Consider the following 25,594-nt stretch of genomic DNA (forward strand, 5'->3'; position numbering starts at 1 on the left):
AATTACTGACTTAGCATCCACACCATAGAGAATTCCTAAAATTTACAATCCTTTGAGTGAAGAGACCTCACCTCATTTCAGTCCTAAACAGTCAATATCTTTTTCTTTCTTTATTCATTCATAGAATGAGTGTGTGGCTGGGCCAGGCAGCATTTATTGCCCAGTTCTGGTTGCACCAAGGGCAGTTAAGCTTCAAACACATTGCTGTGGGTCTGGAGGCACATGCATGCCAGACCAGATTAGGTACAGCGCTTTCCTTTTCTAATGAACCAGATGGGTTTTGCTAACAATTGACAACTGATTCGTAGTCATCATTAGACTCTTAATTACAGATATTTTATTGAATTCAAATTCCACAATCTGCTGTGATGGGATTCGAACCCGGGTCCCCAGAACATACCTGGGTCTCTAGGTTAATAGTCCAGTGACAATACCACTAGGCCATCACCCACCACCCGCTGCCAGTGATTCTGAGAATAATGAACCCCCAGTTCTAGCTTTTCTGGGGTGGGAGAGTGGGTAAAGCAACCTTTCAGCAACTTTGCAGTCCAGCCCTCTCGGTGTTTGTGTTTTGATGAGAATACCTCCCATTCTTCGAGACTTCACAGCACTCTGCTCAATCTCTTCATGTAATGCAGAAATCTCATTTCAGAAACTAATCAAGCTCTCAGGTGCATTCTAAGACAAGTACTTTATTCCTTAGGTAAGGAGACTAAAAGCGTGCAGTGAACTCCAAACACCATCTTACAAAAGCTTTATAATGTTCATTAAGAGTGCTAAGAAATTCAGGATTTTCAGGGTGCAGCATGGCAAACTATTCAGTCAAAGTGTTAATTTTAAAGTGCTCTTAAAGTCTGAGTTTCTTTCTTTCGGTAGTTACCTATGTCAGTATATAGCTGGTCATTAAAAGATAGAGGAAAGCTTTATGTTGTTTAATACATTACTACGCGAGTCATTTTGTTTTCTCAATCACCAGCCTCTTCAACATGGATGGCGTCTTGTTCTATGGACCTTGGCTCCCCAACAAAGGTTTCCAAATCTAAAAGGGCCTTCTGGACTTCTGCCAACAGATGGGCAAAACATTTCACAGCACTGTAAATATTTTATAAGAATTCAATGTATGTTCATTAAAGGAGGTGTGTGGTCCATACTGGCAGTGAATAACTCCCAGTGCAAATTGCTGCAGCTCCTCTTCTAAATGCAGTGTAAGGTTCTCATTTGATGCAGAGACATTTAGAATGAGTGCTTCACTGATGTGTAGCCTACTTAAAGTGGCCAATCTCAGGAGGTTCACATCATTAGAGAAAACGACTAGGGAAGAAGGATCCCATTTGGGCCGCAACTAGTTTCTCCATCCGGAAATAATCCACAGTCCTATCGAACATTTCTGAAATTATTCCAAGATTTTTGTCTCCACAGTCACAGACAGAAATGTATTCCCAGTGCTGATCTCTCTTCGTGGAAAAATCTCTTGACGCCAGACTTAAATTTTCCCACTGTGATTAAATAACCCTTTACAACCTCAACAATTTTCTTACACTGTTAATTCACCAACCTGTCTGCTTTCTGGTGATTTTACTTTCTAGTTTCCCCTTGGTCTTACATTGACATGGAGTGAGAGGCACAGTGTTAAACACGTGAAAAATACATTTGTGGAATTCAATGGGGGACACACATGAAAAATACATTTATGAAGCTCAGTGGGGGACTTCAGTTGCGTGGAGAGATGCACTCTCAGAATAAAAGGAAGGCCATTTAGTACTGAGATGAGGAGAAATTCCTGGACTTAGAAAGTGGTGAAGCTTTGGAATTCTGGACCTCAAAGGGTTGTGGGTTAAATGTGTTCAAGACAGAAATCAACAGATTTCTCAATAATAAAGGTGGGATGGAGAGGATGAGAAGGCACAGTGGCTAGCACCATTGCCTCACAGCGCCAGAGACCTGGGATCAATTCCAGACTCGGGTGACTGTCTATGCAGAGTTTGCACATTCTCCCCGTGTCTGCGTGGGTTTCCTCTGGGTGCTCCAGTTTCCTCCCACAGTCCGAAGATGTGCAGCTTAGGTGAATTGACCATCCTCAATTGCCCCATAGTGTCCAGGATTGTGGAGGCTAGTAGATCAGCCATGAGAAACACAGAGTTAGGGTAGGGGGGTGGATCTGGATCGGATGGTCATCAGAGAAATAGCCTGGATTCAATGGGCTGAATGGCCTGCTTCTACACAGTAGTGATTCTACAATTAATGATGGGGAAAATGACAGAGTTAGGTGATCGGCCATGAATGGCAGAGCAGGCTCGAGAGACTGAATGGCTTATCCCATGCTCCTAAGGCAAAGATGGGACTTACCCCCTTGGAACAGGGACAGTTAAGACGAGGTTCAAAACAATAGGTCTCTTCGAAAAGAACAAGCAGAAACAGTGTACAATGGCTGGGGGGGAGCAGTAACCAGAAAAAAAGTTTCAATCTTATGACACAAAAACTAGAGGGGAACTGAGGATTATGTAGTAGTTTTGAAATGGTTTTAGAAACGGATTTCAAGTGAAAATTCGACATAAAGTTGACAGAGGAATATTTCAAGTACTGTGGGGAATGAACAGGCCAAGTTAGACTATTTGGAAAGGTCTATCAAAGAATTGAGAGACACAATGGGTTGAATGGCCTCCTCCTATGCTATACAATGCTACAGGAAAATAAAGCTTCAAGATAAATTTGATCAAATATGTTAAACGGTATCGAGGTGCCCATGCATTTGGCTCACATAAGCACGTAAACAGGAGGATTCGGGTTAGGGCTGCTTGTTTTAATCTCCAGAGAATAAAAGTCCATTTTATTCCATCTCTCCACACAGAATAACCCTCTCATCAATCTAATGAACTGCCTTTATTCTACCTCTAGGACAAGTATAGATTCGTCAAGTGTGGAAATCAAAACTGGACACGATACTTATTGTTGTGGACATACAAAACCACTCTATAGAACTGCAGCAAGACATTTTGACTCAGTGTAAAGTATATCAAATTCCTTGCAATGTATACCAGTTGCCTTACTCATTGTATACTCTGCCTGCAATGTTAACTTTCTGTGATTTATGTACAAGCCACGCAAATCTTGTTTCATATCAACATTTACCAGTCTGTCATATTTAATCTCTTGAATTCTACCAAAGTGGGAAATTTCACATTCCCCCAAATTAAACCATATCTGCCATCTTCTGCCCACTCATGTAACATACATTGCCTTTGCATTCTCCTCACAGCTTATTTTCATCTCCAGCTTGGTGTTAGCAGCCAATGTCTACATATTACACTCAGTCCTCTCACTGCTAGCGTTTGTAAATAGCTGCCACAAAGCAGTCATCCTTACAGCATTCTGCTAGTTGCACTGTGTCACCTGAAAGTTTCTTGACTTGTTGCTTTCTGTCTATTAACCAATCCTCAATATAAAATGGTAAATGACTCACTAATCCTTGAATCTTAAGCCTATTTACACCAACTTGTGGGGAAATGTGAGGTTATCTAGCTTGATCAGACAAAAAGGTGAGCGACAAGCAAACATCAGTTGTAGAAAGATATAATGTCCTTGTACACAAATCACAAAGTTAATGTTTGCTGAGCTAACTGTGCAAATATGTACCAGTGGAGGATGAATGGTATCTAGTGTACTGTATTAATGCTTTGGAAAAAGTTGAAATAGAATTAAGTTAAATGTTTATTTAAAAAGTACATTTGGACAACAGATGATTGAATATGCATTATAAAAAAGGTTATTTTTCTTTGGGATTAATTTTGGATTTTGGCTTTTAGTTCCAAGCCTCTGTCCTAACAGGCACCCCACCAGTACATGTTCATTAGAGGATAGAAATTAAAAATCCTGAAACAGCCCTTCTCATGGGCTTGATGCTTTTTCCCGCCATAGAATATAGTGGTCCTAATCCTGCTTCAGTGTAAAATTGGCCTTTTATAAATTTTGCAGTTTTATAGAACCTTTCTTTCATTTTGCATTGCTCACCAATGTTAATAACTATTGTACCTTTATCATAATCTACGTGTACTGGATTTTAATTAAATGCTTTTATGTTGAATGTATTTGTTAAATGTTCCAAGTAATTTATTTCCCCCTTTATGCCCACGGTCTCAAAGAACAACAAATTGGGTACTGTACAGATCTTACAAAAAGATTTAAATTAACAACTCAAAACAATATTTGTTCCTCAACTTTGGATTCCCTCACCATTGAGCTGACAGGGCCTTTGACAGTATCTAACCCATTTAGCATAGTTCTGCTCTTACATCTTCCCCTCCTTTCCATAAACTGTGATATGGGTCCCTTTGCCCTTACCAGCTTTCATATCCAATTCAACCTACACCATTTCCACTACCAAATACATTTCTCCCCTTTCAGCACTCCGAAGGGGCTGTTACCTTTGCACATCCTGGTTCATTCTTCAAGTACCCCAAAAGCCCAATCTGTTTCCTACATCACCTTTCCATGCAAGTTCAGGAAATTTAACATCACCCTTTTTACCTCCTTTCTTCTCACTGTCCAAGATCCCAAGCACTCCTTGCCCATGAAGAAGCAATTATTTCACATTTGCTACTCAAAATGTACTCTGTTCTACACCGGGGAGAGCAAGTGCAGATTGTGACATTGTTTTGCAGAGCACCTCTAGTCAGGTCACAAACACAAGCTGCTGGTGATATGCTATTTTAATTCTTCATTTTACTCCTACATCACCTCTCAGCCCTTTGCCTCCCGCAAGGTTCCAATGAAGTTTAAGGTATAGAAAAAGAAAGGTATCTTTCAATTAGGCCCTTTACAGCCTTCAATATCCAAGAATGAATTCAATAATATTAATTGGAATCTCTGTCCAGTTTTGTTTTCTTTATGTCAGTTGGCTTAGGCTTCACTATGTCCTTTCTCTTGTTTTAGCTTATAAACAGCAGCTGTTCACCACTCTGCCATTCAAATATCCTAAGGACACATCTTTTATTTTTTCACATGTTCCATTATCTTTCCCTTTGGCTTTACATCACCAAATACTTTGTCATTTAATCTCTCCTGTTCTCCAGCCTATGACAAAATTAGCATTTTGTGTTTTTATTATCATTCTCCCTTTAGATTGTTTAGGATTTATTAAAATTCTAACTTTTCCCACTTCTCACAAAAAGTAATAAAGCTGAAACATTAACTCTGTTTCTTTCTCATTGTTTGCTGCAGTACTTCACATTTGACCTAGATATTCCATCTACTCAGATGCTCCATGTACTTATCCACTAGGACAGGAAATCTCAGTACAAAACGTCCAGTTTCCATTTACATTACAGATACAATGCCATATAAACAATGGTCTTATGCATTGATTTTAATAACTAGTGGTTACACTGAAAGGATTCTTCTATACATTAATTTCTTCATTGAGCTACATCCATCTCCTCAAATCAGAGACAGATACAGCGTCAGTGAAACTTGCCAACTAAGTAATTTGGAAAATACACTCAGCACAAAGCTTTATGTAGATAAATGCTGCACCAAAGTGAGTTTGCTCAAAATTATTTTTGTTATTGTCTATTGCAAGGTGAATGGCAAATAGCAGAAATGAACTTGAAATATGAAATGTTGCAGGCTGAACTACTGACAGGAGTATAAACTTATATTGAGGCTTCATTACACCATGTATTTATTTAATACCTTAATTTTTTTTTCATCATTTGTGTCTATTAATAGGTAATACTGTCAAAAATATTTAATGAAATGGTGTGTAATGTTAGATTAAATACACCTCAAACTATTTCTTAAATTCAAATTTGAAATTCAAGTCAAATATTAAAAGTTATTTTCAATTGTTTATATCACAATTATTAAACAAGAAACATATAGACGCTGCTTAATTGAGGGAACATCTTGCAAACCCTCACCTGTTTGTACACCACTTTGGCGTGTTTGAGAATAGCAATAATATCTCCAACAACGGAGATACCCAGTTCATTCATGATATCTTTGGTGAGGTCCATGAGCATATTCTTCTGTATCCTGTGCAAACACAAAAATGTTTTACGTGGAGTACAAACATACTAATTAGAAGTGACAGGTCATTCAGCCCCTCTAGTTCAGTCCGATATCCAATAGTCAGAGTTGATCTGTCCCAAAGCCCTGTGACTCTTTGAGAGAAAGGATTTTGCCTTATCTCTATTTTAAACAGTCTGTTTTAAAAGGCGATCCCTAGTTCCAGATTTTCTCATAAATAGAAACATTCTTTTCACATCTATCCTGTCATGACCCCTCAGGATTTTCAGTTTTCAATTAAGTCATCTCTTACTTTTTTAAAGGGTATCCTTGTTTTACAGAGGATACAACAAAGATTCACTGGATGGTTTTCTGACATGAGGAGACTGCCCATGAGGAGGCATTATGTAGAACAAGCCAATCATCTCTGGAGTTTAGAATAATGAGAAGTCGACACATGTAGCAGTCTTAACAGACTTCACTGGAAAAATGCTGTGAGGCCCTTTAGTCTGGTTGCATAATCTAGAACAGGAGGTCATAGACTCATGCCAAGGAGACAACCATTTGGGATTGATTTGAAGATAAATTTTTTGGTCAGGGGATGGTGGATTTTTGGAAAGGACTGTAGGTGTTCAAGATCGAGATTAATAGTTTTTTTGGACAATAAAGGCGGCAATGAATACTAAGAGAGCTAGTTGAGATAGAACGTCAGCACTGTTGTTTTGAAAGAGTAAACAGGCTCAAGGGCTGTATGGCACATTTTTTCCCCTGTTTCTTGTTTTCATATGATATCCATAATGGGTTAATTACCCTTACAAAGCAGAGCTACCATTAATTCAATGAGCAAAAATGTTGTAAATATGTTGTGAATTCAACAAGCTCTTTTTGACTCGCTGCTTGAGACTTTAGGTGGGAGAACTGCTGAACTGATTTGGGGTTTGCAGCTTTCTAAAGATCCTTGCTTTTCTCTCCACTGGTTTCAAATGCTTGGATTGCAAAATATGGGTTGTCTACTGAGTTGAAGCAGTTATTCATACAAGTTTCCAATTAACACAGGAGACTGCTAAAACCATTTCAGATCAAATCAAAAATTACCTGGTACATTTAAAGATAGGTTGTGATATGCAACTCCAACCTAGTGAGAGACAGAAATTGCTTTCTTGTACAACTTTATTTGCTAATTAATTAGTTCAATGCCTTCATCATTGAACAAGACAGTTCTTTATATCACAAGACGCCCCCAGTAATTTAATCAATGAAGCCACCTGCTACTTAACTCTCCGGCACCATTAAAATTCTACAAGGTAGTGAGAAGAGAACAGGAAAAGTGTTTTGCACACAGGATGTGGCTGCAAAGAATGTTGTGTCATGGGGAGAGCTGAGGGGTAGATTACCGTATATTTTAAGGGAAATCAGATAAAATATTCAAAGCAGTGGAATATTCAAGTTTACAAAATTCAGGGAGAGAGATCAGTGAGATCGTTTTGAATTGCACAAGGAATATAGATATAACACCCAAAATGGTCTCTTTCCATGCTTGAGATTGCAGCTCAATTGAAAAACCTAGAGTGAGAATTCAAAAGTGTTGCATTGGCAAAGTGATGAGTATTTGGGAGTTGTTTTTGAGGCACATTTTTGGATAAGAACAGAGGGAGATTTCCTGCCTATGCTCTACTCTATTTAGGAAGTGCTAGTTGCTGTGTGAGATGAGGAAATATTATATAATGGTCTTGGACAGAGCATAGAATAAATAATAGCAGGACTCTGAGACACGATTATACAAAGTAAATTTGTACTCCAAGAAACATAACATAGGACTTAAAAACCAAAGTAAGCTATCTGGCTCTTCAGTTTGCTCAGCAATAAGATCATAACAGCACTGCCTGTGGTTTCAACTCCACTTTGCTGTCTATCCCCAATAACCCTCAAATCTCTTGTGTAGCAAGATCTACCCACCTCCGTTTTGAATGAATTCAATGAACCCCGACTCCATAGGGGAAGGGAATTCCACAAATTAACAATCCCTGAGCGAAAAAACATCTCAATTTGTTTATTCTTAAACTCTGATGCCTACATCTAATCACTTTCTTCCATGAATTTTAAAAGGTGTAATCAATTTTCAACGGATGGAGAAAATTTCTGCTATTTGGCAAGTCTAAGATGATCGGCTTAAAAATTTCAGAATTTAGGAAACACTTCTACATACAAAGGGTAGCAGAAGTTTGGAACTCCTGTGTGTAAACAGTAATTAATGCTTGGTCAATTGTTAATTATAAAGCTATGATGGCTATACTTTCATTAACCAAAGGTATTAAGGGATATAGGGCAAAGGAGGGAATATGAAGCTAGCTGCAATTCAGCCATGATCTCACTGACAACCAACCAAGCTGGAGAAGTTAAACTGACATTTCCTGCTCCTGTTATTTCTATTTATTGAATAATCTTTCACATGCTGCAATAACTACACCCAAAGCTCAGGTTCAATATAAATGGGGAATAGAACCAAGACCCTCCTTGCCATTATGAATTAGTAATTAACTTGTCAGGGCCTCATGCTACAAACTGTAAGATTCCAAATCCCTGAATCATAGTGTACAAGAGAGGGGTCATGAAAATAGTGAGGGGGACCAATGACGCAAGCAGCTTTCATTCTGTCATCATTTGATATAATGAAGAAACAATCAAATTTCACAGCAAGATTTGTAGCACCTAATCTTGGCTTTCCTGTATCTAATTATAAAGAGCAGTGGGTACCCACTTTTTTTGAATGGGAATGCAAGTGACAGTGCAGAGTAGCTTGATGAGGTTTCGTGCTGCAGAGGTTGAATACAGATCCATCAATATAATACATAATAGAGGTTCCCACCGTGAAACCTCAGCAAAAAATAAAATCATCTGCTCATTTCAGTCTCTGGATTATATTCGTGAAATAACCTGGTAGGGCTTAAATATGGAAAATTCTGACAATAGCTATACTGCCTTTGGAGTTGGTTAGCAAAGAAGCACTGGCAGAAGCTATCAGCAGGGATACTATTAGATCATCTGCCAGCAGCAACACATTATTTAAGTGCAAGCTAAATTTAGATTTATGAAGGAGGCAATTACGAGAACTGATGCTTGTGAGGTGAAAGCAATTATCCGTAACTCTTAAATGTTTCATCCATACCCTGTGCCTGCACATTACCACATATTTAGCAATGGAAATTTGTAGGCTCAGTACTCCTCAGATGTTGCATTTCTGTATTTTGAAAAGACTATAACGTCAATGGACTGCAATAGGCTTTAACCTGTGTTTCTCATAAACATACTTAAATCCTCTTGAAACATCAAGAAGCACAGAGTAATAATTTGCAACATGCTTTTCCTTTCCATCCCTGCAATGAAACATAAATGCTCTTGCTCCCATTTTGTTCTGGCTGTAAGATAGGCCCCCTTCACTCAGCCCAGTGCAATGTTTTTCTTTTACAGGGCTGTTGTGCATGGTTTGAAGATGCATATGTTTAGTTGCCACCTGTTCTGATTGAATTCATCCACAGTGAATTCAAATAACAGCAGTCCTAATATAACAAGGTGAGACATATGAGGGGGCAAGTAGATTTAAGAAGGTTCCTAAAGAGAGAGGGAAAATTTGCCCAGTTTCTCAAATACCTCCCAGCTTAATATCTGAACAGCATACTAACAATTTGATGGATGACATCAAAAAATCAAAATCACTCAGTTTAAACATCTAAATGTTATTGGAGAAATCTTACAAGATAGCTTCAAGTTTGTTCCAGCTAATGTAACCATGATTAGGAAACGCACCTGTTGTCCACAAAGCTAACAGCATAGTTGACAGCTGGTCCAGCTGGAATTCCAGCATCTTTGAAAAACTGGATCCACTCTGAAGTAGCTGCAGAATAGAAAGAAACCGAGTCTCAGAAGGGCATCAATACACACCACTTCTCTTCACAAAGCAGGGCAGCTAGCATTCTAAACTGGCAATGTTAAATTAAATTTTGGTGTGGCAGCTGCAAATTTTTTAGATTGCTTAGGGAAAAATCATGACGAACAAGTTATATTCTTACCATTTAGGAACTACATTGTTTAAAACATTTCGTTGACACATTTTCAATGTCTGATGGATTGATCACTGAATTGTTGTGTCACAGCACACTGCTTCCAGGCAAACACAAGAAACATACAGTAGAGAAACACAGAGACAGGAGCAGAATAAACATATCTGCTCTCTTGAGCTTGCTCCACCATTCAATATGGCCACAGCTGATCCTGGGTTTCAATTTCACTAATCTGCCAGCTCCTTATATCTGTTGATCAGTCTATCCCAGCTTTAAACATATTCAAAACAGAGCTTCCACAATCCCGTGGGTAGAGAATTCCAAAGTTCATAACCCTTTAAATAAAGAATTTTCCCATTTAGCTCTGAACAATCACCTATTTATTCTGAGATGGTGACTATGTTTTAATTTCCCCCATTAACCACCTCTCAACCCTGCCAAGCTCCCAGAACATTGTATTTGCAATCAGACCATCTCTCATTTTTCTAAACCCCAGGGATTATAGACTGTGTTTACTCAGCCTCTCGTCATAGCATTAATCTCTCATCCCAGCAACCAATGTAATGGACTTTCATTGTACTGCTTTCAATTCTAAGATTTAACATTACAGCTTCTTAATTAAAGAAGGAAGGAGGTATTATGGCTCAGTGCTAAATCTGTCTGATAAAACTTCCATGAAGCACCTTGAGATATTTGGTAACATTAGAAGTACTATATAAATGCAAGTTGTTGAAACCAGTGATTTTTGAGAGTATGACAGAATCACACTGAGTAAAGTAAGAAAGGAGCGTAGGATCTGATAAAGTACCTGTGCATTTGAAGTTTGAGCTAGACAGCACAGGGCTGCAGAGAGATTGGGAATGACAACTGACCATGTCCAGTCATCACAGACTGACAATTCAGAAAGCAAATTAGCAGCAAGTCAATACTGGTGAGGGCTGAGTAATCAGTTTCAGTCAACAATGAGAGAGATAACTTGTAAACCTCAATGGTTATAAGATATGGATGAAGCAGATTACCAATGCTTGTTCATTTAGACCTCTGAAAGGCAGAATACAACATGGACGGGGTGAGGGCTGTTGTAGTGGGGTGGCAATGTACTGACCCCAGGTCATAGAGTCATACAGCACGGAAACAGACTCTTCAGTTCAACCAGTCCATGCTGACTATAATTCCAAACTAAACCAGCCCCATCTGCCTGTGCTCGGTCCACATCCTTCCAAGCAAAATGTTTGCCAGAAAGTCTACTGAGCAAGTTATGATAGCAAGGGGTGAAACCTCTGCCAATTCCTTTAAGGGAAACAGCATTGGACAAACAAAGCCAGGGAGCTCCCTCTAGCAAGAATTTCTTGCAAGGTAACAGTGAAAAAAAAATTAGAGTAACGAACCAAAAGAGGCGACGTGGTGGCCTAGTGGTACTGTCGCTGGATTATTAGTCCAGAAACTTGGCTAATGTTCCAGGGAGCCCAGATCAAATTTCAACACGGCAGATGATGGAATTTGGACCAAAAGATTTAAAAGGGAAAGTGGTTTTCAGCAGGACCACAGCAAGTTAAATTACAAGAATTATACCACACACAACCATCAAATATCAGATCTATTGCCTATTTTTCCACATGCTTTCAAGAAAATGGTTTTTCAATTTCAACAACAGTTGCAATTCTGCTGCGAAGTAATCTACAACTCGGTCTCAGACATTCAGTAGATGAAGGTCATAGGAACAACTTGGATTCAAAGACAAGCAATGAGACAAAAATAGCGCTGTAGTCTATACTGAACTGCAAGAGCAGATTAAAAGAAAATACAGCGTTCACACTCAAGATAGACTAAATCGGTAGATTTTGAGAATAATTTTAAACCATCTGTCAATTTAAACAGTTACTCCTCCCTTGACTCAGTCTGTACCATCTACAAGATGGACTACAAAAAATTGCTAAGGCTCTTTCAACTGCCCCGTCCAAACCCATGACCTCTATTGCCGATAGCAGGTGTATGGTAACACCATCAGTTTCATGTCACAACACCATTCGAACAAAGCCATTTACTTTGGTACTGCTGGGGGCAAAATTTGGGAAACAATGCCTGCATCGCCTGAACTACAGTGATTTAAGCTGAGGGCCTCACAACCATATTCTCCAGGACTATTAGGCACTGGCAATAAAGACTAGCCTTGCCAATGACTAAACAAACCATGGATGAATTTTAAAACTTAGATTTACACAAAATTAACACCACATTAACAGATCTGTTAGGGCAGCAGGAAAGACAATACTACAATTCTCTTTTAAAGAGAACAGTGAAAGTCAGCCTGTTAAAGATCTCAAAAATGTTGACGCTATTCAGTAGGACAGACAGAGAGAGGACATTACTTCTTGAGCAAAAATCCAAACTAATCGGCATGAGTATAAGATAGTCATTAACAAATCCAATAAGGAGTTCAGAAGAAATGTATTCCACCGTCCAGTCAGAATGTGGAACGACAATCCAGGCTGAAGTGTTGAGGTGAATACCATATGAATTTAAGGGCAAAATATTCAAGTACATCAGTGCAAAATTAACAGGGTATGGTGAAAGGAATGAAGAAGTCCGGGTGGAAGGAGATTCACTGTCGTATAATAAAATTCATGATCACGTGACCCTGACACCAGTAAGCAAAGATAGCAGTCTGGAATGAACATGTGAAAGGAGAAGTCTTAGACACCACATTAAAGAGCCGTATTTGTTAGCCTAAATAATCAGTGTTAGAACACATAAGCTGATGAGCTTTACTTAGAGTTAAGGAACAAGCAGCTTCAGGAATTGTGTACGTACTGACTCCCATAGCTTAGAATTAATCTAAACCAGTATCTCAATGCAGAGGCAGCAGAACTGGCTTAAAGCACAAGGCAAAGTTTTCATAAGGAATAAAAACACCAGGATAGATTGGTTGAGACAAATGACCCATTTCTGTACTGTAAATGCTCTCTCACTCTATTTATAGATATCCTTACAAGGAGACCTGCTGTCACAATGCGTCACCCTTATCTATCATGCACACATTCATTGTAGCTTGTCTATGAAGTCTGTCATCCAGCTATGCCTAGGTCGAAACTTCTTTCCGTTGCCTCCACTCTGCCATCTAAAAGAGATCACTACAGCTGTAACTATTACATTTAAACCACATTGCCTTTCCTTTATGTTATTCATTATTTACAATACCAGGGTGGCAGAATTGCATTTTTTTAAGTTAACCTATTTTTCTAACAACCTGTTCAGCGATGTTATTACACATCTCTGGAGCAGGTGGGACTTGAACCCAGCCTCCCAGTCCAGGGGTAGGGGCATTATCACTGTGTCACAAGAGGACCCTGAGCATGTTTATGATAAACACTGTCAAGCTACTGTTGTGCACGTATAATGTGTTAGTATGATAAATGTTAACAACACACCAGCAGTCTCTCCATAAATAACTGATGTTGCTGTGACATCAATAGACATGCTTACTTTGAAACTAGTGCTAGGAAGACAGGCATTAACTTTTGCAACTGCTGGTTATAATCAGACATGAAATTCAGACTTAACCTACTCATGCTGCCTTGCAAAATCTACTTAGGTCTTTTTTCAAATAGTTGGGAACTTGAGGAGCCTACAGTTTCCCTGTAACTTTCTCTCAGCAATGCATTGTCCACTTAAAGTCAACTTGCCAAATTGATCAGCTCATGGAGTACAAATTGGTGTAATTTTTTGAAAATTGACACCATTGCATTTGCTGTGAGGAGTGCAAAATGAAAAGCTTCAGCAGCAATCTCTCTTACCAGCAACGAAGCCCACTGTCTCATATGCCACAGCAATAACAATTACAACTGTGCAGTCAAAACAGTTTTATTTTTTGATTCATGACATTTAAAGATTTATAATAGATAAATGCAATTCATTTCTTCACAGAAAACCTTTGTTTTAAGTCAGTTATTTAAAAGGTTGTGCTGCAAAATCTCATTCTTACAAGTAAAAAAATTGTCAAAGTTTGAAGATGGTGATTGCCAGTTAATCAGTCGATTTTGGCGTTGTCTTTATCACATTCAGATTGTTTTAGAAGGATTTTAATATCCTCTCTGTATGGGAACAACCAGAAAACAAAGCAGATTCACAAGTAATCTGAAACAAACCACAGTATAGTCAGGCAGCAAAGGACTGCAAGCAGAATGGGTACTTAAGGGAGGAAATAGAAAATCAGTTTTAAGTTGAGCAAGATGACCTGCTAAACATGTGATTTTTTTTATACATTACACAACTAACCTGAAAGTGAGTTCAAGTATCAACCGCACAATTTGCGACACATTCGGATCATCTCACAGTAAGTCAAAGCCAAACTCCCAAGTTTGTTGGATACATCAATCAGAAGGAATTGATTTTCATCAGGATGATGTGGAATTTCTTCTGACAGTTGTACTCTTTGGATCTCCTTTCCATAGACAGCTATGGGGGACAGGATCCTTGTGTATATTTAAGGCTGAGATAGATTCTTGATCAAGAGGGACAGAAAAGTGGACACGAGGAATGCCGGATCACTGAGTAGCACAGCAGGCCTGAGGAGCAAAACAGCCTACTCCCGTTCCTACTTCTAACAGTCATATGATTTTCAAAATTGTGAGGTAGCAGGAGACAAACGACCAAAGCTCCACTTCATGCATGGTCTTAGATGTGACCAAAAGGTCTTCAATACTGATTCTAGGTAATGACACAGGAAAAGAATGACATCAACTTGGGACTGTATGATCAGTAACATCAACTTGGCTACAGGTGCCAATACTCAAAAGAGCAGACCCCACAACAATACCCAGTAACTACTTCACATCGAAACCCTGCTTCTCACAGATTGGTCTCTTCATCCAACAGCAAAAGTGCAGCATACGAGCAGCAACCCCATCTCCAATGGGATTGATTTGGTGCATGCTCATCGTCTCAAGTAGATTGAAGTATGCCATTACCAACCAGGCAAGCTGTACCAATGGGAAGTAAATGAGTCCAATCAAGGTCAATGTCTGGCCATTGGAAACAAAATAGCTTGTCAAATGATGGAAAATGCAGCTAACCAAGAAAGACTGAAGACATTTGCATGCAAACTGCACAAATCTGCAGTTTCAACCACAAGGGACACACTTGCTATTTTCTTGGGTTATCATGCAAGTAGCTACCGGGCTGCACACAATCAACACCCATAAAAGACATTCAAAACACTTCAACTGAAGGCTCTGAACTCAAGAGGTTATCTACAAATGACTTGAATTTCTAATTCTCACTTCCTCTGTAATTATGAAGCTTTCAAGATTAATTCACAGCATTGTTTAAATTTTCTAAGCGACATTAACTGTAGTCCTTCTCCATCCTGTGATTTAGCTTCAAACACACTGTGTGCTTTAAAGAAAGTTTTCCTCATCCATTGTGTTCAATTGACAAATGGGCATTGCAATGATTTTATCTTTTTCATACATTGCCACAGGATCATCACAAGAAAAACATAACCAGGTCATTCAGCCACTTTGAACCTGTTCTGCTGTTTAGTATCTTAACTCCACCTGCCTACCTACCTTAGTTACAAAATCTCAATGCCTTTGCCTAAAAAAAATGTGAAATACAGAAATTATCTTCAAATTAAAGTCTTAAAAATGTCGCCACTGAATTAAATGCAAAAGTTATGAAACATTCAAAAATCAGGGAACAGCACGGTGGATCAGCGGTTAGTAATGCTGCCTCACAGAGCCAGAGACCCAGGTTCAATTCCACCCTTGGCTTACTGTTCCTGTGCAGTATTCACATTCTCCCTGTGTCTGCATGGTTTCCTCCAGGTGCTCTGGTTTCCTCCCAAAGTCCAAAGATGTGCAGAGTAGTTGGACTGGCCATGCTAAATTGTCCATAGTGTTCAAAGATGTGTAGATTAGGTGGGTTATGAGGGGGATGGGTCTGGGTGCGATGCTCTGAGGATTGGTATGGACCCGTTGGGCCAAAGGGTGTTTCCACACTGTAGGGAGTCTATGGTGATGAAAAAAGGTGCCAGAACAGAAAATACTTTACCCAGTTAAATGAAAAAAATTCAGTGCTTTCTTGTTTTATTTAAAAATCTTGAGCCTACGTCTCACACAAAAAAGAAAAAATGTATGCTCATGTTTCACATTCAAACATACAAATTAAGAGCAAAATTGGGCATCGAGCCTATAGCGTGCTCCACCATCCAATAAGATGACAGCTGATCTGATTACTCCACATTCCCACCTACCCTCCACAACCTTACTCATCAAGAACCCATTTAATTCTGGCTTAAAAACAATTGAGTCTGCAACCCCATCTTTTGAGAAAAAGTTCAAAGATTTATAATGTTTGTGGGAAAATAATCATCCTTACCTTCCACATAAATTTGAGATTTTTATTTTGAAATAAGTAGATTCTCCCACAACAGGGAACATCCTTTCCGCAAGCACCCAGAGTCTTGTATGTTTAAATTAAGTCAACTCCTACTCTTCTAAATTCCAGCAGACGTACTTAGCTCGTATAATCTTTCCTAAGAAAACCCACCCATTCTAAGTATTAGTTAAGTAAACTACTTCCAACATATTTACATCCTTGAAGGAGAAAACAGTTTTGACGAAGGGTCACCAGACCCGAAATGTTAACTGTTTTCTCCTTCACAGATGGCTGCCAGACCTGCTGAGCTTTTCCAGCAACTTTGTTTTTGTTCCTGATTTACAGTATCCGCAGTTCTTTTGGTTTATATTTACATCCTTCCTTGAATAAAGAAATTAATATTGTGCACGGTACACTAAATGCGATCTCATTAATGCACTGTCCAACTGAATTATAACCTCCCTACTTTTGCATCAGAAATAGTTCTGAGGGACAGAATATAGCTGCACTTGGAAATTCACGGATTAATCATGGAAAATTGGCATGGATTTGTTAAAGGAAGACAGTGTTTGACAAATATGATTAATTATTTTTTGAGAGGTAACCATGAGTATGGATGAGAGTCATGCATTTGATGTGGTCTACATAATCAAAAGCTTTGCTAAAATCTAAGTCACTCTTGGCAGGTGGTTAAGAAACTAAGAAGACAAAGTGGCCCAACTGATCTAAAATTGGCTGAGAGCAAGTAAGTAGAGAATTATAGTTCAGGAATATTTCTGTGACTGGAGGCTATTTCTGGTGGAGTTGCATAGGACTGGGTGATAAGGTCTTTGCTGTTTGTGATGTACATTGATGATACAGACTCAAATGTAGTGCACATGATCAAGATGTCTGCACATGACACAAAAATTGGTAGGACAGTAAATAGTCAGGACAGCCATAAACTAGAGGAGATCATCAACGGACCAGTCAGACATGTAGACTAGTGGGAAAATGGAAATCAATTTAGAAAAGTGTGAGATTATGCACCTGGCAAGACTAGCAATGCAAGGGATTATAGTACAAATAGTAGGGCCTGGGAAGTAATGATGGCCTGGGAAGTAATGATGATCACGGGGTCCTTAGCGTGCATGGGTCAATGGCATAGATTTTAAGGTGAGAATATTTTCACCCAGAGATTAGCAGAAGTCTGCAACTCTCAGTCTGAAGGAGCAGTTGAATCAGAAATGGACTGAAGCAGTTCAAGAAAGCAGTCATCCAGCACGTTCTCAAGGGCAACTCGGAATGGGCAATAAATCCAACATCCAGGAGGTCCGACTGAACCGGCCACAAGACTCCCCAGAGCAGTCAAAGCCATGAAAGGTGCCCAGGGCCCCGTTGGGAGCACACACTTACCTCTTGGAGCAGCAGATTTCCCTCAGGGTCAGCAAGGAGCAGCCATCTACTAAGGAAACATCGGTGACGTTGCTGGTCTTCAGATGAAACTGAAATTATTTAGGTTTCAAGTCCCCCCCACCCCAGCATACTCCTCGTAAATGTCCAAGTCGTCGAGAACAAAATAATGAACTTAAAGTTAGACTCACCTTTCAAAGGGAGTTAAAAGACTGCTGTGCACTCTGTCTATAGAGATATTGCTCCCTCCTTCGACATCTGACTGTGCCTTACAACCTGAAGGTTTCTCAGTTCACCAAATGGACCACACGGTGTCCTCCGGCAAGGCAAGGGGCAGTGGGGCCTGCTTCCTAATCAACAACTCCTGGTGCTCACCTATGGCAACTCTGACAAGTTACGGCTCCCTGGACCAAGACTACCTTTCAGTAAAGAGCTGTTTCTACCAGTTGTCATGTGAATCACAAACTTACAATCTCAACAAAAAACATTCAATTCAACATTCACAATACAATCATACACTCCAATTCGAAACTACAGTCTACGTCTCACTCCAATGCAGAAGTGAAGCGTGCACTTGAGAAAGTATTCAACACTACAAACGGTCTTGAGACGGAATACCCCGAGGCCTTGCACATCGTAGCCTGTGACTTCAACCAGGCCAACATCAAGAACGTACTACCAAAATACCATCAACATGTTTCCAGCCCCACCAGAGGTCCAAACATCCTTCCTTGATCATTGGTATACAACCAAAGATGTCTACTATGCCATCCCTTGGAAAATCAGATCACAATGCTGTGCTTCTCGTCCCTGCTTACAAGCAGAAATTGAAGCATGAGGACCCAGTACGGAAAGTAGTACAGTGGTGTTCTGAGCAATGGACGGGCTTCTATGTGACTACTTACAGTTGGTGGACTGGTCCATTTTCAAGACCTCAGCTGCCCCTAAGAGATCCACTCCTTACTGCAGTGCAGGGTGAAGGTGTACAAGTCAGGCAACCCCGACCTCTACAGGAAATCCAGGTATGAACTTTGTAAGGCCATCAGAGATGCCAAGAGGCAATACCAAACTAAGCTTGAGACCCAGACCATCCACAGGTTCACCTGTCATTTGTGGCAAGGTTCACACGACATAACAGGCCACGAAGCGGAGTTAAATAGAATCGTGGGCAACAGTACATCCCTATCTGATGAGCTCAGTGCATTCTATCCTCAAGTTGAACAGAAGATCACTGATTGTCACCCTAGCCTAACAGCCTCAGATACACCTGTGCCCAAGGTCACCGCCACAGACATTAGATCAGCCTTCTTGGGAATGAACCCTTGGAAAGGAATGGCCCACGTGGAGTCCCCAGCCGTGCATTCAGATTTTGTGTGGACCAGCTGGCATGCATATTCACAGATATCTTTAGCCTCTCCTTATTACAATCTGAAGTTCCCTCCTACTTCAAGGGAACCATCATCATTCCGATGCCAAAGAAAACTTATGGAACGTGCCTCAATAACTACTGCCTGATGGCTCTGACCTCCATAACTATGAAGTGCTTCGAGAGGTTAGTCATGGCTCATGTCAATTCCAGCCTACCAAACTGCCTTGACCCTTTGCAATTCGCAACAGGTCCACAGCAGACACAATCTTCCTGATGCAGCACTCAGCCCTGGAACATCTGGATAACAAGTGCACGCTTCACTTCCACATTGGGGTGAGATGTACGCTGTTGATCAGGCTCCTGCTTAGTGACTAAGTCTGCCTTCAATACCATAATTCCAAACCAACTAATTTCTGAACTCCAAGACCTGGGTCTCAGCTCCTATCTCTGCAACTGGGTCCTTGATTTGCTGACCAAGAGTCCTCAATCAGTAAGAAAAGACAATAACATTTTCTCCACCATAATCCTTCATACTGGTGCCCCGCAAGGCTGCATTCTCAGCCCCATACTATACTCCTTATACAGTCATGACTGTGTGGCCAAATTTCACTCCAACTCCATTTACAAGTTTAAAAACAGAAAAGAACTGTGGATGCTGGAAATCAGAAACATAAGCAGATATTGAAGCTAGAGCTACTGAGCTTTTCCAGCAATTTCTGTTTCTGTTCCATTTACAAGTTTGTTGACACTGTTGTTGTAGGTTGGATCTCAGTCATGGCAAGACAGAATACAAGAAAGAGATTGAATGGTCTAAAGACAACTGTCTCTCTATCAACATCAGCAAATTAAAGGAGCTAGTCATTGACTTCAAGAAGCAAAGTGGATGGCATGCTCCTGTCTGCATCAATGGTGCTGAGCTGGAGATAGTCAAGAGTGTCAAGTTCCTGGGTATGATGATTTGTCCTGGTCCACCCACAACAAAAAGGCAGTCATGAAAGCACAACGTCTATACATCCTCAGGAGGCTAAGGAAATTTGGCATGTCCACAAAGATTCATACTGATTTTTTATGGATGCTTCATAGAAAGCATCCTATCTGGACGCACCACACAGGGCATGGCAAACTGGGCTTCCCACGACTGCAAGAAACTACAGAGTGTTGTGAACAAAGCCCAGTCCATCACACAAACAAGCCTTCCATCCATTGACTCCATCTATACTTCCTGTTGCCTCAGGAAAGCAACCTACATAATCAAAGACTTCTCCCATCCTGGTTATACTCTCTTCCATCAGGTAGAAGATAAAAACGTTTGAACACATGTATGAATAGATTCAAGAACAGCTTCTTTCCCATTGTTATCAGACTTTTCAACAGACCTCTCAAATATTAATTCTGGTCTCTCTCTCTCTCTACACTTTCTTTGAGGTTGTAACACTTCATCTGCACTCTGTCTAGCTACCCTGATGCAGTTAGTATGGTACAATCTGTGTGTATAGCATGCAAACCAACACTTTACACTGTACCTTGGTACATGTGGCAATAAGAAATCATTCAATCAAATGTTGGGCCTGCCAATTTTGTCCACATCCCATGTGTGAATTTTTTTTTAAAAAATCTCTTGCAACATTTAAGTAGTATTTAGACATTCAATCCGGTTGCACAAGGCTAAGAGCTGGAAAACGGGATGAGTGTCATCAGATCTTTGTTGACCATCGAGATAGCGGGCATTCTGTAAAGATATGAGTGCATGGTCAGGGCTCACCTTAAAGTCTCATCGAAACGACTACAGCTCTGACAGTGTAGCACTCTCTCAGAACTGTACAGGGAAGGTCAGCCTGGATCTATTGTGCCCAAAATGGTGAGGAGTTGGCAAACTCCCCTCTGACTCAGAGGCCAGAAATAGAATTTGTCATTCAGAGGAACAGCTGCTTTGGAAATTAAACTCCGCGGAAGGATAAGATTTGCTGGAACTGTCTCCTTCCCGCTCTAACTAAGTGCCGGGGTCTCTCAGGCTCCCAGCCGGGGGTGAGCTGACACATGGCGGGGATCTGACCGTTAAGAAGCCGCCTGCCTCAGCGAGCCGGCTCCGGTCCCTGAAGGTGTGGATCCCGGGCCCCGTGCCCACTCAGTGCCCAGGGCTGAACACCGCGGTTTCGGACTTCAGCCCGATTTCCCCTCCGCAGCCTCCTCCACTCAGCCTCGGGGGCTCCCAAGCTCCCGGCCTTCGGCCACTCCGTCCTCCCCGGATCCGGCCGCTTTCCACCAACTCACCGAGAGTCACCGACACCATCTTAGCAGCGGCTCCGCGGAGCGCCAGACGTCATCTCCGGGCGCCCAACAGGAAATCCTAGCAACCAGTCCCCTAGCAACCTGGCCAGGCACCCCGTCCCCTTAGCAACCAGGCCAGGCCCCAGGCCCCAGGCCCGTCTCAATCAGTCCACGCTTCAGTGACTTAGTCCCTCAGCATTCAGGTCAGGACCCACATTCATTCCCTTAGCAACCAGGCCAAATCCCTCTGACCAGTCCTTAGCAACCAGTCCAGGCCACACTAAGCAATTCTTTAGCAACCAGGCCAGGACCCCGTGACCATACCCTAGCAACCAGGCCAGTTAACCGGCACTAGCAATTTGATCTGGTCCTAGCCACAACACTATCTGACCAAAGCAACTAAGCCACCTCCAGTCAGACTAGTGACCCTGGAAACCAGTTCTGACCTATGGTAACAGATCAGAAATTATGGAAACTAAGTTAGTCATCTTAGTATTCTGACCAGTTGACCTTCCAACCTGACACAACCTTAGGAGGAACGAGGCAAATGCCAGTTGCAATTGTAACCTCGTAACTATTTCATTGAACCTGGAATCCAGACCAGTGATCAAAGCAAACTTTGACCTAAATTCTATCAATATTATATGTAACCTAAGACGTTAAATGGAGCAAGAGGATATCATTAGGCCATTCAGACCTATTCCATCATTCAATTTGATCACGATTGATCTGTATCTTAACCCACTTTGGATCCATTTCCCTTAATACCCTTGCCAAAATAAAATTGATCACTTTTTTTTAAGTTTCAACTTTCCCCAGGCTCAGCAGCTTTTGGCAGAGAGTCTCAGATTTCCACCACAATTTGTGTGGGTGCCACAGTGGCTATCACAGCTGCCTCACAATGCCAGGACCAGGTTTGATACCAAACTCAATAAATGGTCTTGAGCTTGCACGTGTCTGCACGGGTTTCCCCTGTGTCTTCTGGATTCCTCCCACAGTTCAGAGATGTGCAGATTGGGTGGATTAGCCATGGTTAAAAACTGCATGCAGGGTAATGCGGATAGGGTCTCAAGTGGGATGCTCTTTGGGGGTCAGTGCAGACTCAATGAGACAAGTGGTCTTTTTCTGCATGTAGGGATCCAATGAAGGAAGTGTCAATCATATTTCAGGTGGCAACTCTCCCCCAATTCACAATGTTTTGATTTCACATTCTGCTTCAGAAATCCAATTTCGGTCAACAGGATTTTGAAGTTGTACAGCATGCTGTTCTTTGGACGAGATGTTAATTTTCAATCCTGTCTGTCTCTTTTGTGTATTTACGATAGTACACAATGTATTTCTGAAGGCCGAGAGTGAAGCATGATGCTGTAATACATTGGGGTGGTTCAGACAATGTCATACAATGTGTCCGAATGACTAATTTGTGGAGTTAGTCAACCCATAGAGACAGCAACACTATTTTCTATACAAGGTTAATTCATGGATACAAAATTCAACTTTTGTTTTATTCTAAACATAAGATCTACGGATGCTGGAAATCTGAAACAAATACAAAGACTGCTGGAGAAATTCAGCATGTTTGGCAGCATTTGTGGAGAGAAAGCAGAGTTTTAATGATCCCTGTATGTCCAGTACATAGGCTAAAGTCTCTTATTCCAAAATAAAGTCCAAGCAAGAAAACTGAGAAATTGCTATTTCAGAAACATTTTATTTTAATCTTTGGAAACTGATACACATGCAAAATAATATCCTAAACTTTTTCAGCATGAACAAAGAATATTAATTTTGTGCAACTTCAGTAGATCCAGATGCTGAGCATGGGGTCCGATTTTAACTCTGTACTGAGTTTTAAAGCAGTTCGAATCTCACCTAGCCTTTCCTCCCCTTTGGAAGACTGTATGCAAACAATTCCTGTCAAAAACAATTTCAACAAAATCTTAACTCCCCTCCACTTCAGAAGGTGGCAGCCATTCCTGTACTGTAGTTCTCAAGAAACTGGCTGGAGTGGATGTACTTCAACTCCTAATGCTAGACAGTGAGTGTCAACAAATATTTGACGGGTGCAGGAGGAGCCTCCACCACATGCAAGGAAGATGTGGTTTGTCTCTAACGTCTACTCTCCTGCTTACCTTCCAGCAGGGTTCACTAGATCTTTTACCCAGAGTTGAAAAGTCTAAAACTTGGGGAAATGCATTCAAGGTGAGAGGGAGAAAGTTCAAAGGAGATGCCAGGAGCATGTACATTACACAGTGAGCAGTAAGAGTCTGGAACGCACTACCAGGATGGTGGTGGAGGCAGATACCATAGGGGCATTTAAACGGACTTTCAGATAAGCACATGAAAGGAATGGAGGGATACAAAGCAAAAGGTAGGCAAAAAGGATTAGCTTAATTTGGTGTCGTGTTTGGCACAATAACGTGGGCTGAAGAGCCGGTTCCCGGGTTATACAGTTCTATGTTCTAAATTATAAAGTGGTTTAGATGAAACGAAAGAAGGTGTGGTTGCCAAATATGAAGACAATACAATGATACGTAGGAATGCAAGTTGTAAAGAGAGCATAAGGAGGCTACAAAAAGATATAGATAGGCTAAGTGAATTGGCAAAGATGTGGCAAATTGTGTGTAATGGGGAAAATGTGAAATTACCAATTTTGGCATTAAAAAAGTTTCTTTTTTTAAAAAGCATATTCTCTAATTAGAGTCATACAGCACGGAAACAGACCCTTTGGTCCACCCAGTCCATGCCGAGCTAAACAAAACTAGTCCCACCTGCCTACTTACAACCCACATCCCTCCAAACCTTTCCTATTCGTATATCCATCAAACTGTCTTTTAAATGTTGTAACTGTACACACATTCACCACTTCATCAGGAAATTCATCCCACACACGAACCACCCTCTGTGTAAAAAAAATTGCCTCCTATGTCTTTTTTAAATCTCTGTCCCCTCACCAATGATGAGTAATTGCAGAGTTCTGAGATGCAGACGGATCTGGGTGCCCTAGGCACAAATCATAAAAAGCTTATTGTACATGTACAGCAAGTAATTAGGAAAACTAATAGAATGTCCTCAGATATCACAGGGAAAATTGAATACTTCAGTTTTAGGGGGCACCTTATCTATGGAAATATATAAATTCATTAGAGTAAGTTCACAGAAGGTTAACTAGACTTATACCTTTATTCGGGGGGGAGATGTGGTGGTTTGTCTTATGAGGAAAGGACGGACAGAGTTGGCTTTTTGTTGTTGACTTTTAGAGGAGTAAGAGGTGATTTTATTGAAACATGTAAGATTCTGAGGGTTCCTCACAGGGTGGATGAGGAAAGGATGTTTCTTCTAATGGGAGAATCTGGAACTAGGGGGTCACTGTTTAAAAATCAGGATGGTCTTTTTCCATCAAGGGTGAGGCAGTTCTTTTTCTCTCAGAGAGTCACGAATCTCTGGACCTCTCTTTCTCAAAGCACAATCAAAGCATAATTCTTGAACATTTTTAAAAGCAAGGATAGATAGATTCTTATTAAGCAATGCAATAAAAAGTTATTGGGGTGGATGGTAATGTGGGTTTGAGGCTCCATTCAGGTGAGCATGATCTTACTGAATGGGGAGCAGGTTTGAGGGGCTGAATTTGTATGATTATATGTTTCAGACGGAAGATGGGCTCAGCTTCCAAAAGATCAAGTATGAGGTAAACTAGAAGGAAACTATTTCCTCTGGTTCAGAGGTCTAGGAGCACAGTATAAACATAAGAGCCAACTCTTTCAGAAGTGAAATCAGGAACACTTCAACACACAAAAACTGGTAGCGGTTCAGAACTCTCCTCAATTGAGCAATTAATGCTACATCACTTGTTAATTTCAAAATTGATATTTCTAGTTTCTTGATAATCAAAGGTATTAAATGATAAGGAGCAAAGGCAGGTGTGTGGAATTAGAATGTAGACCAGCCACAATTTCAGTGAAGGGCAGAACAGGATTCAGGAGCTAAGTGGCCTCCTCGTCTTTCTCTGCCCCACAGAGGGCAGTTAAGAGTCACTAATAGTGGTGTGGGACTGGAGTCATGTAAAGATTCAGAGCTAGTTTTCTCCCTAAAAGAATATTAGTGAACTTGTTGGATTTTCAATGAAAGC

General features: G+C 40.6%; 2 protein-coding genes across 10 annotated transcripts in view; both read right to left on the minus strand.

Moving 5' to 3' along the window:
* c39h19orf47 (chromosome 39 C19orf47 homolog) overlaps positions 1–21,530 on the minus strand; it is a 32,655-nt gene extending 11,125 nt beyond the window's left edge. For 4 of the 7 annotated variants that reach the window (XM_059640953.1, XM_059640952.1, XM_059640950.1 and 1 more), the window contains exons 1-3: positions 20,724–20,748; positions 9,808–9,895; positions 5,916–6,030 (exon numbers count right to left, since the gene is read on the minus strand). In XM_059640953.1, coding sequence (XP_059496936.1) covers positions 5,916–6,030; positions 9,808–9,895; positions 20,724–20,733 — 213 coding nt within the window. In that variant the 5' untranslated portion in view covers positions 20,734–20,748. Of the gene's footprint in view, positions 1–5,915; positions 6,031–9,807; positions 9,896–10,070; positions 10,111–20,723; positions 20,749–20,962; positions 20,983–21,471 lie in introns of those variants that run through there. The other 3 variants (XM_048522605.1, XM_059640951.1, XM_048522607.2) reach the window with 3 other exon arrangements.
* Positions 21,531–23,156: 1,626 nt separating this feature from the next.
* Positions 23,157–25,594, minus strand: part of ccdc97 (coiled-coil domain containing 97) — a 23,457-nt gene continuing 21,019 nt past the window's right edge. For all 3 annotated transcript variants that reach the window (XM_048522586.2, XM_048522585.2, XM_048522584.2), the window contains one exon: positions 23,157–25,594. This exon is cut by the window's right edge. The gene's annotated coding sequence lies outside the window, so the exon portion shown is untranslated.

Source organism: Stegostoma tigrinum, chromosome 39, assembly GCF_030684315.1.
Source record: "Stegostoma tigrinum isolate sSteTig4 chromosome 39, sSteTig4.hap1, whole genome shotgun sequence".
Taxonomy (NCBI): Eukaryota; Metazoa; Chordata; class Chondrichthyes; order Orectolobiformes; family Stegostomatidae; genus Stegostoma; species Stegostoma tigrinum.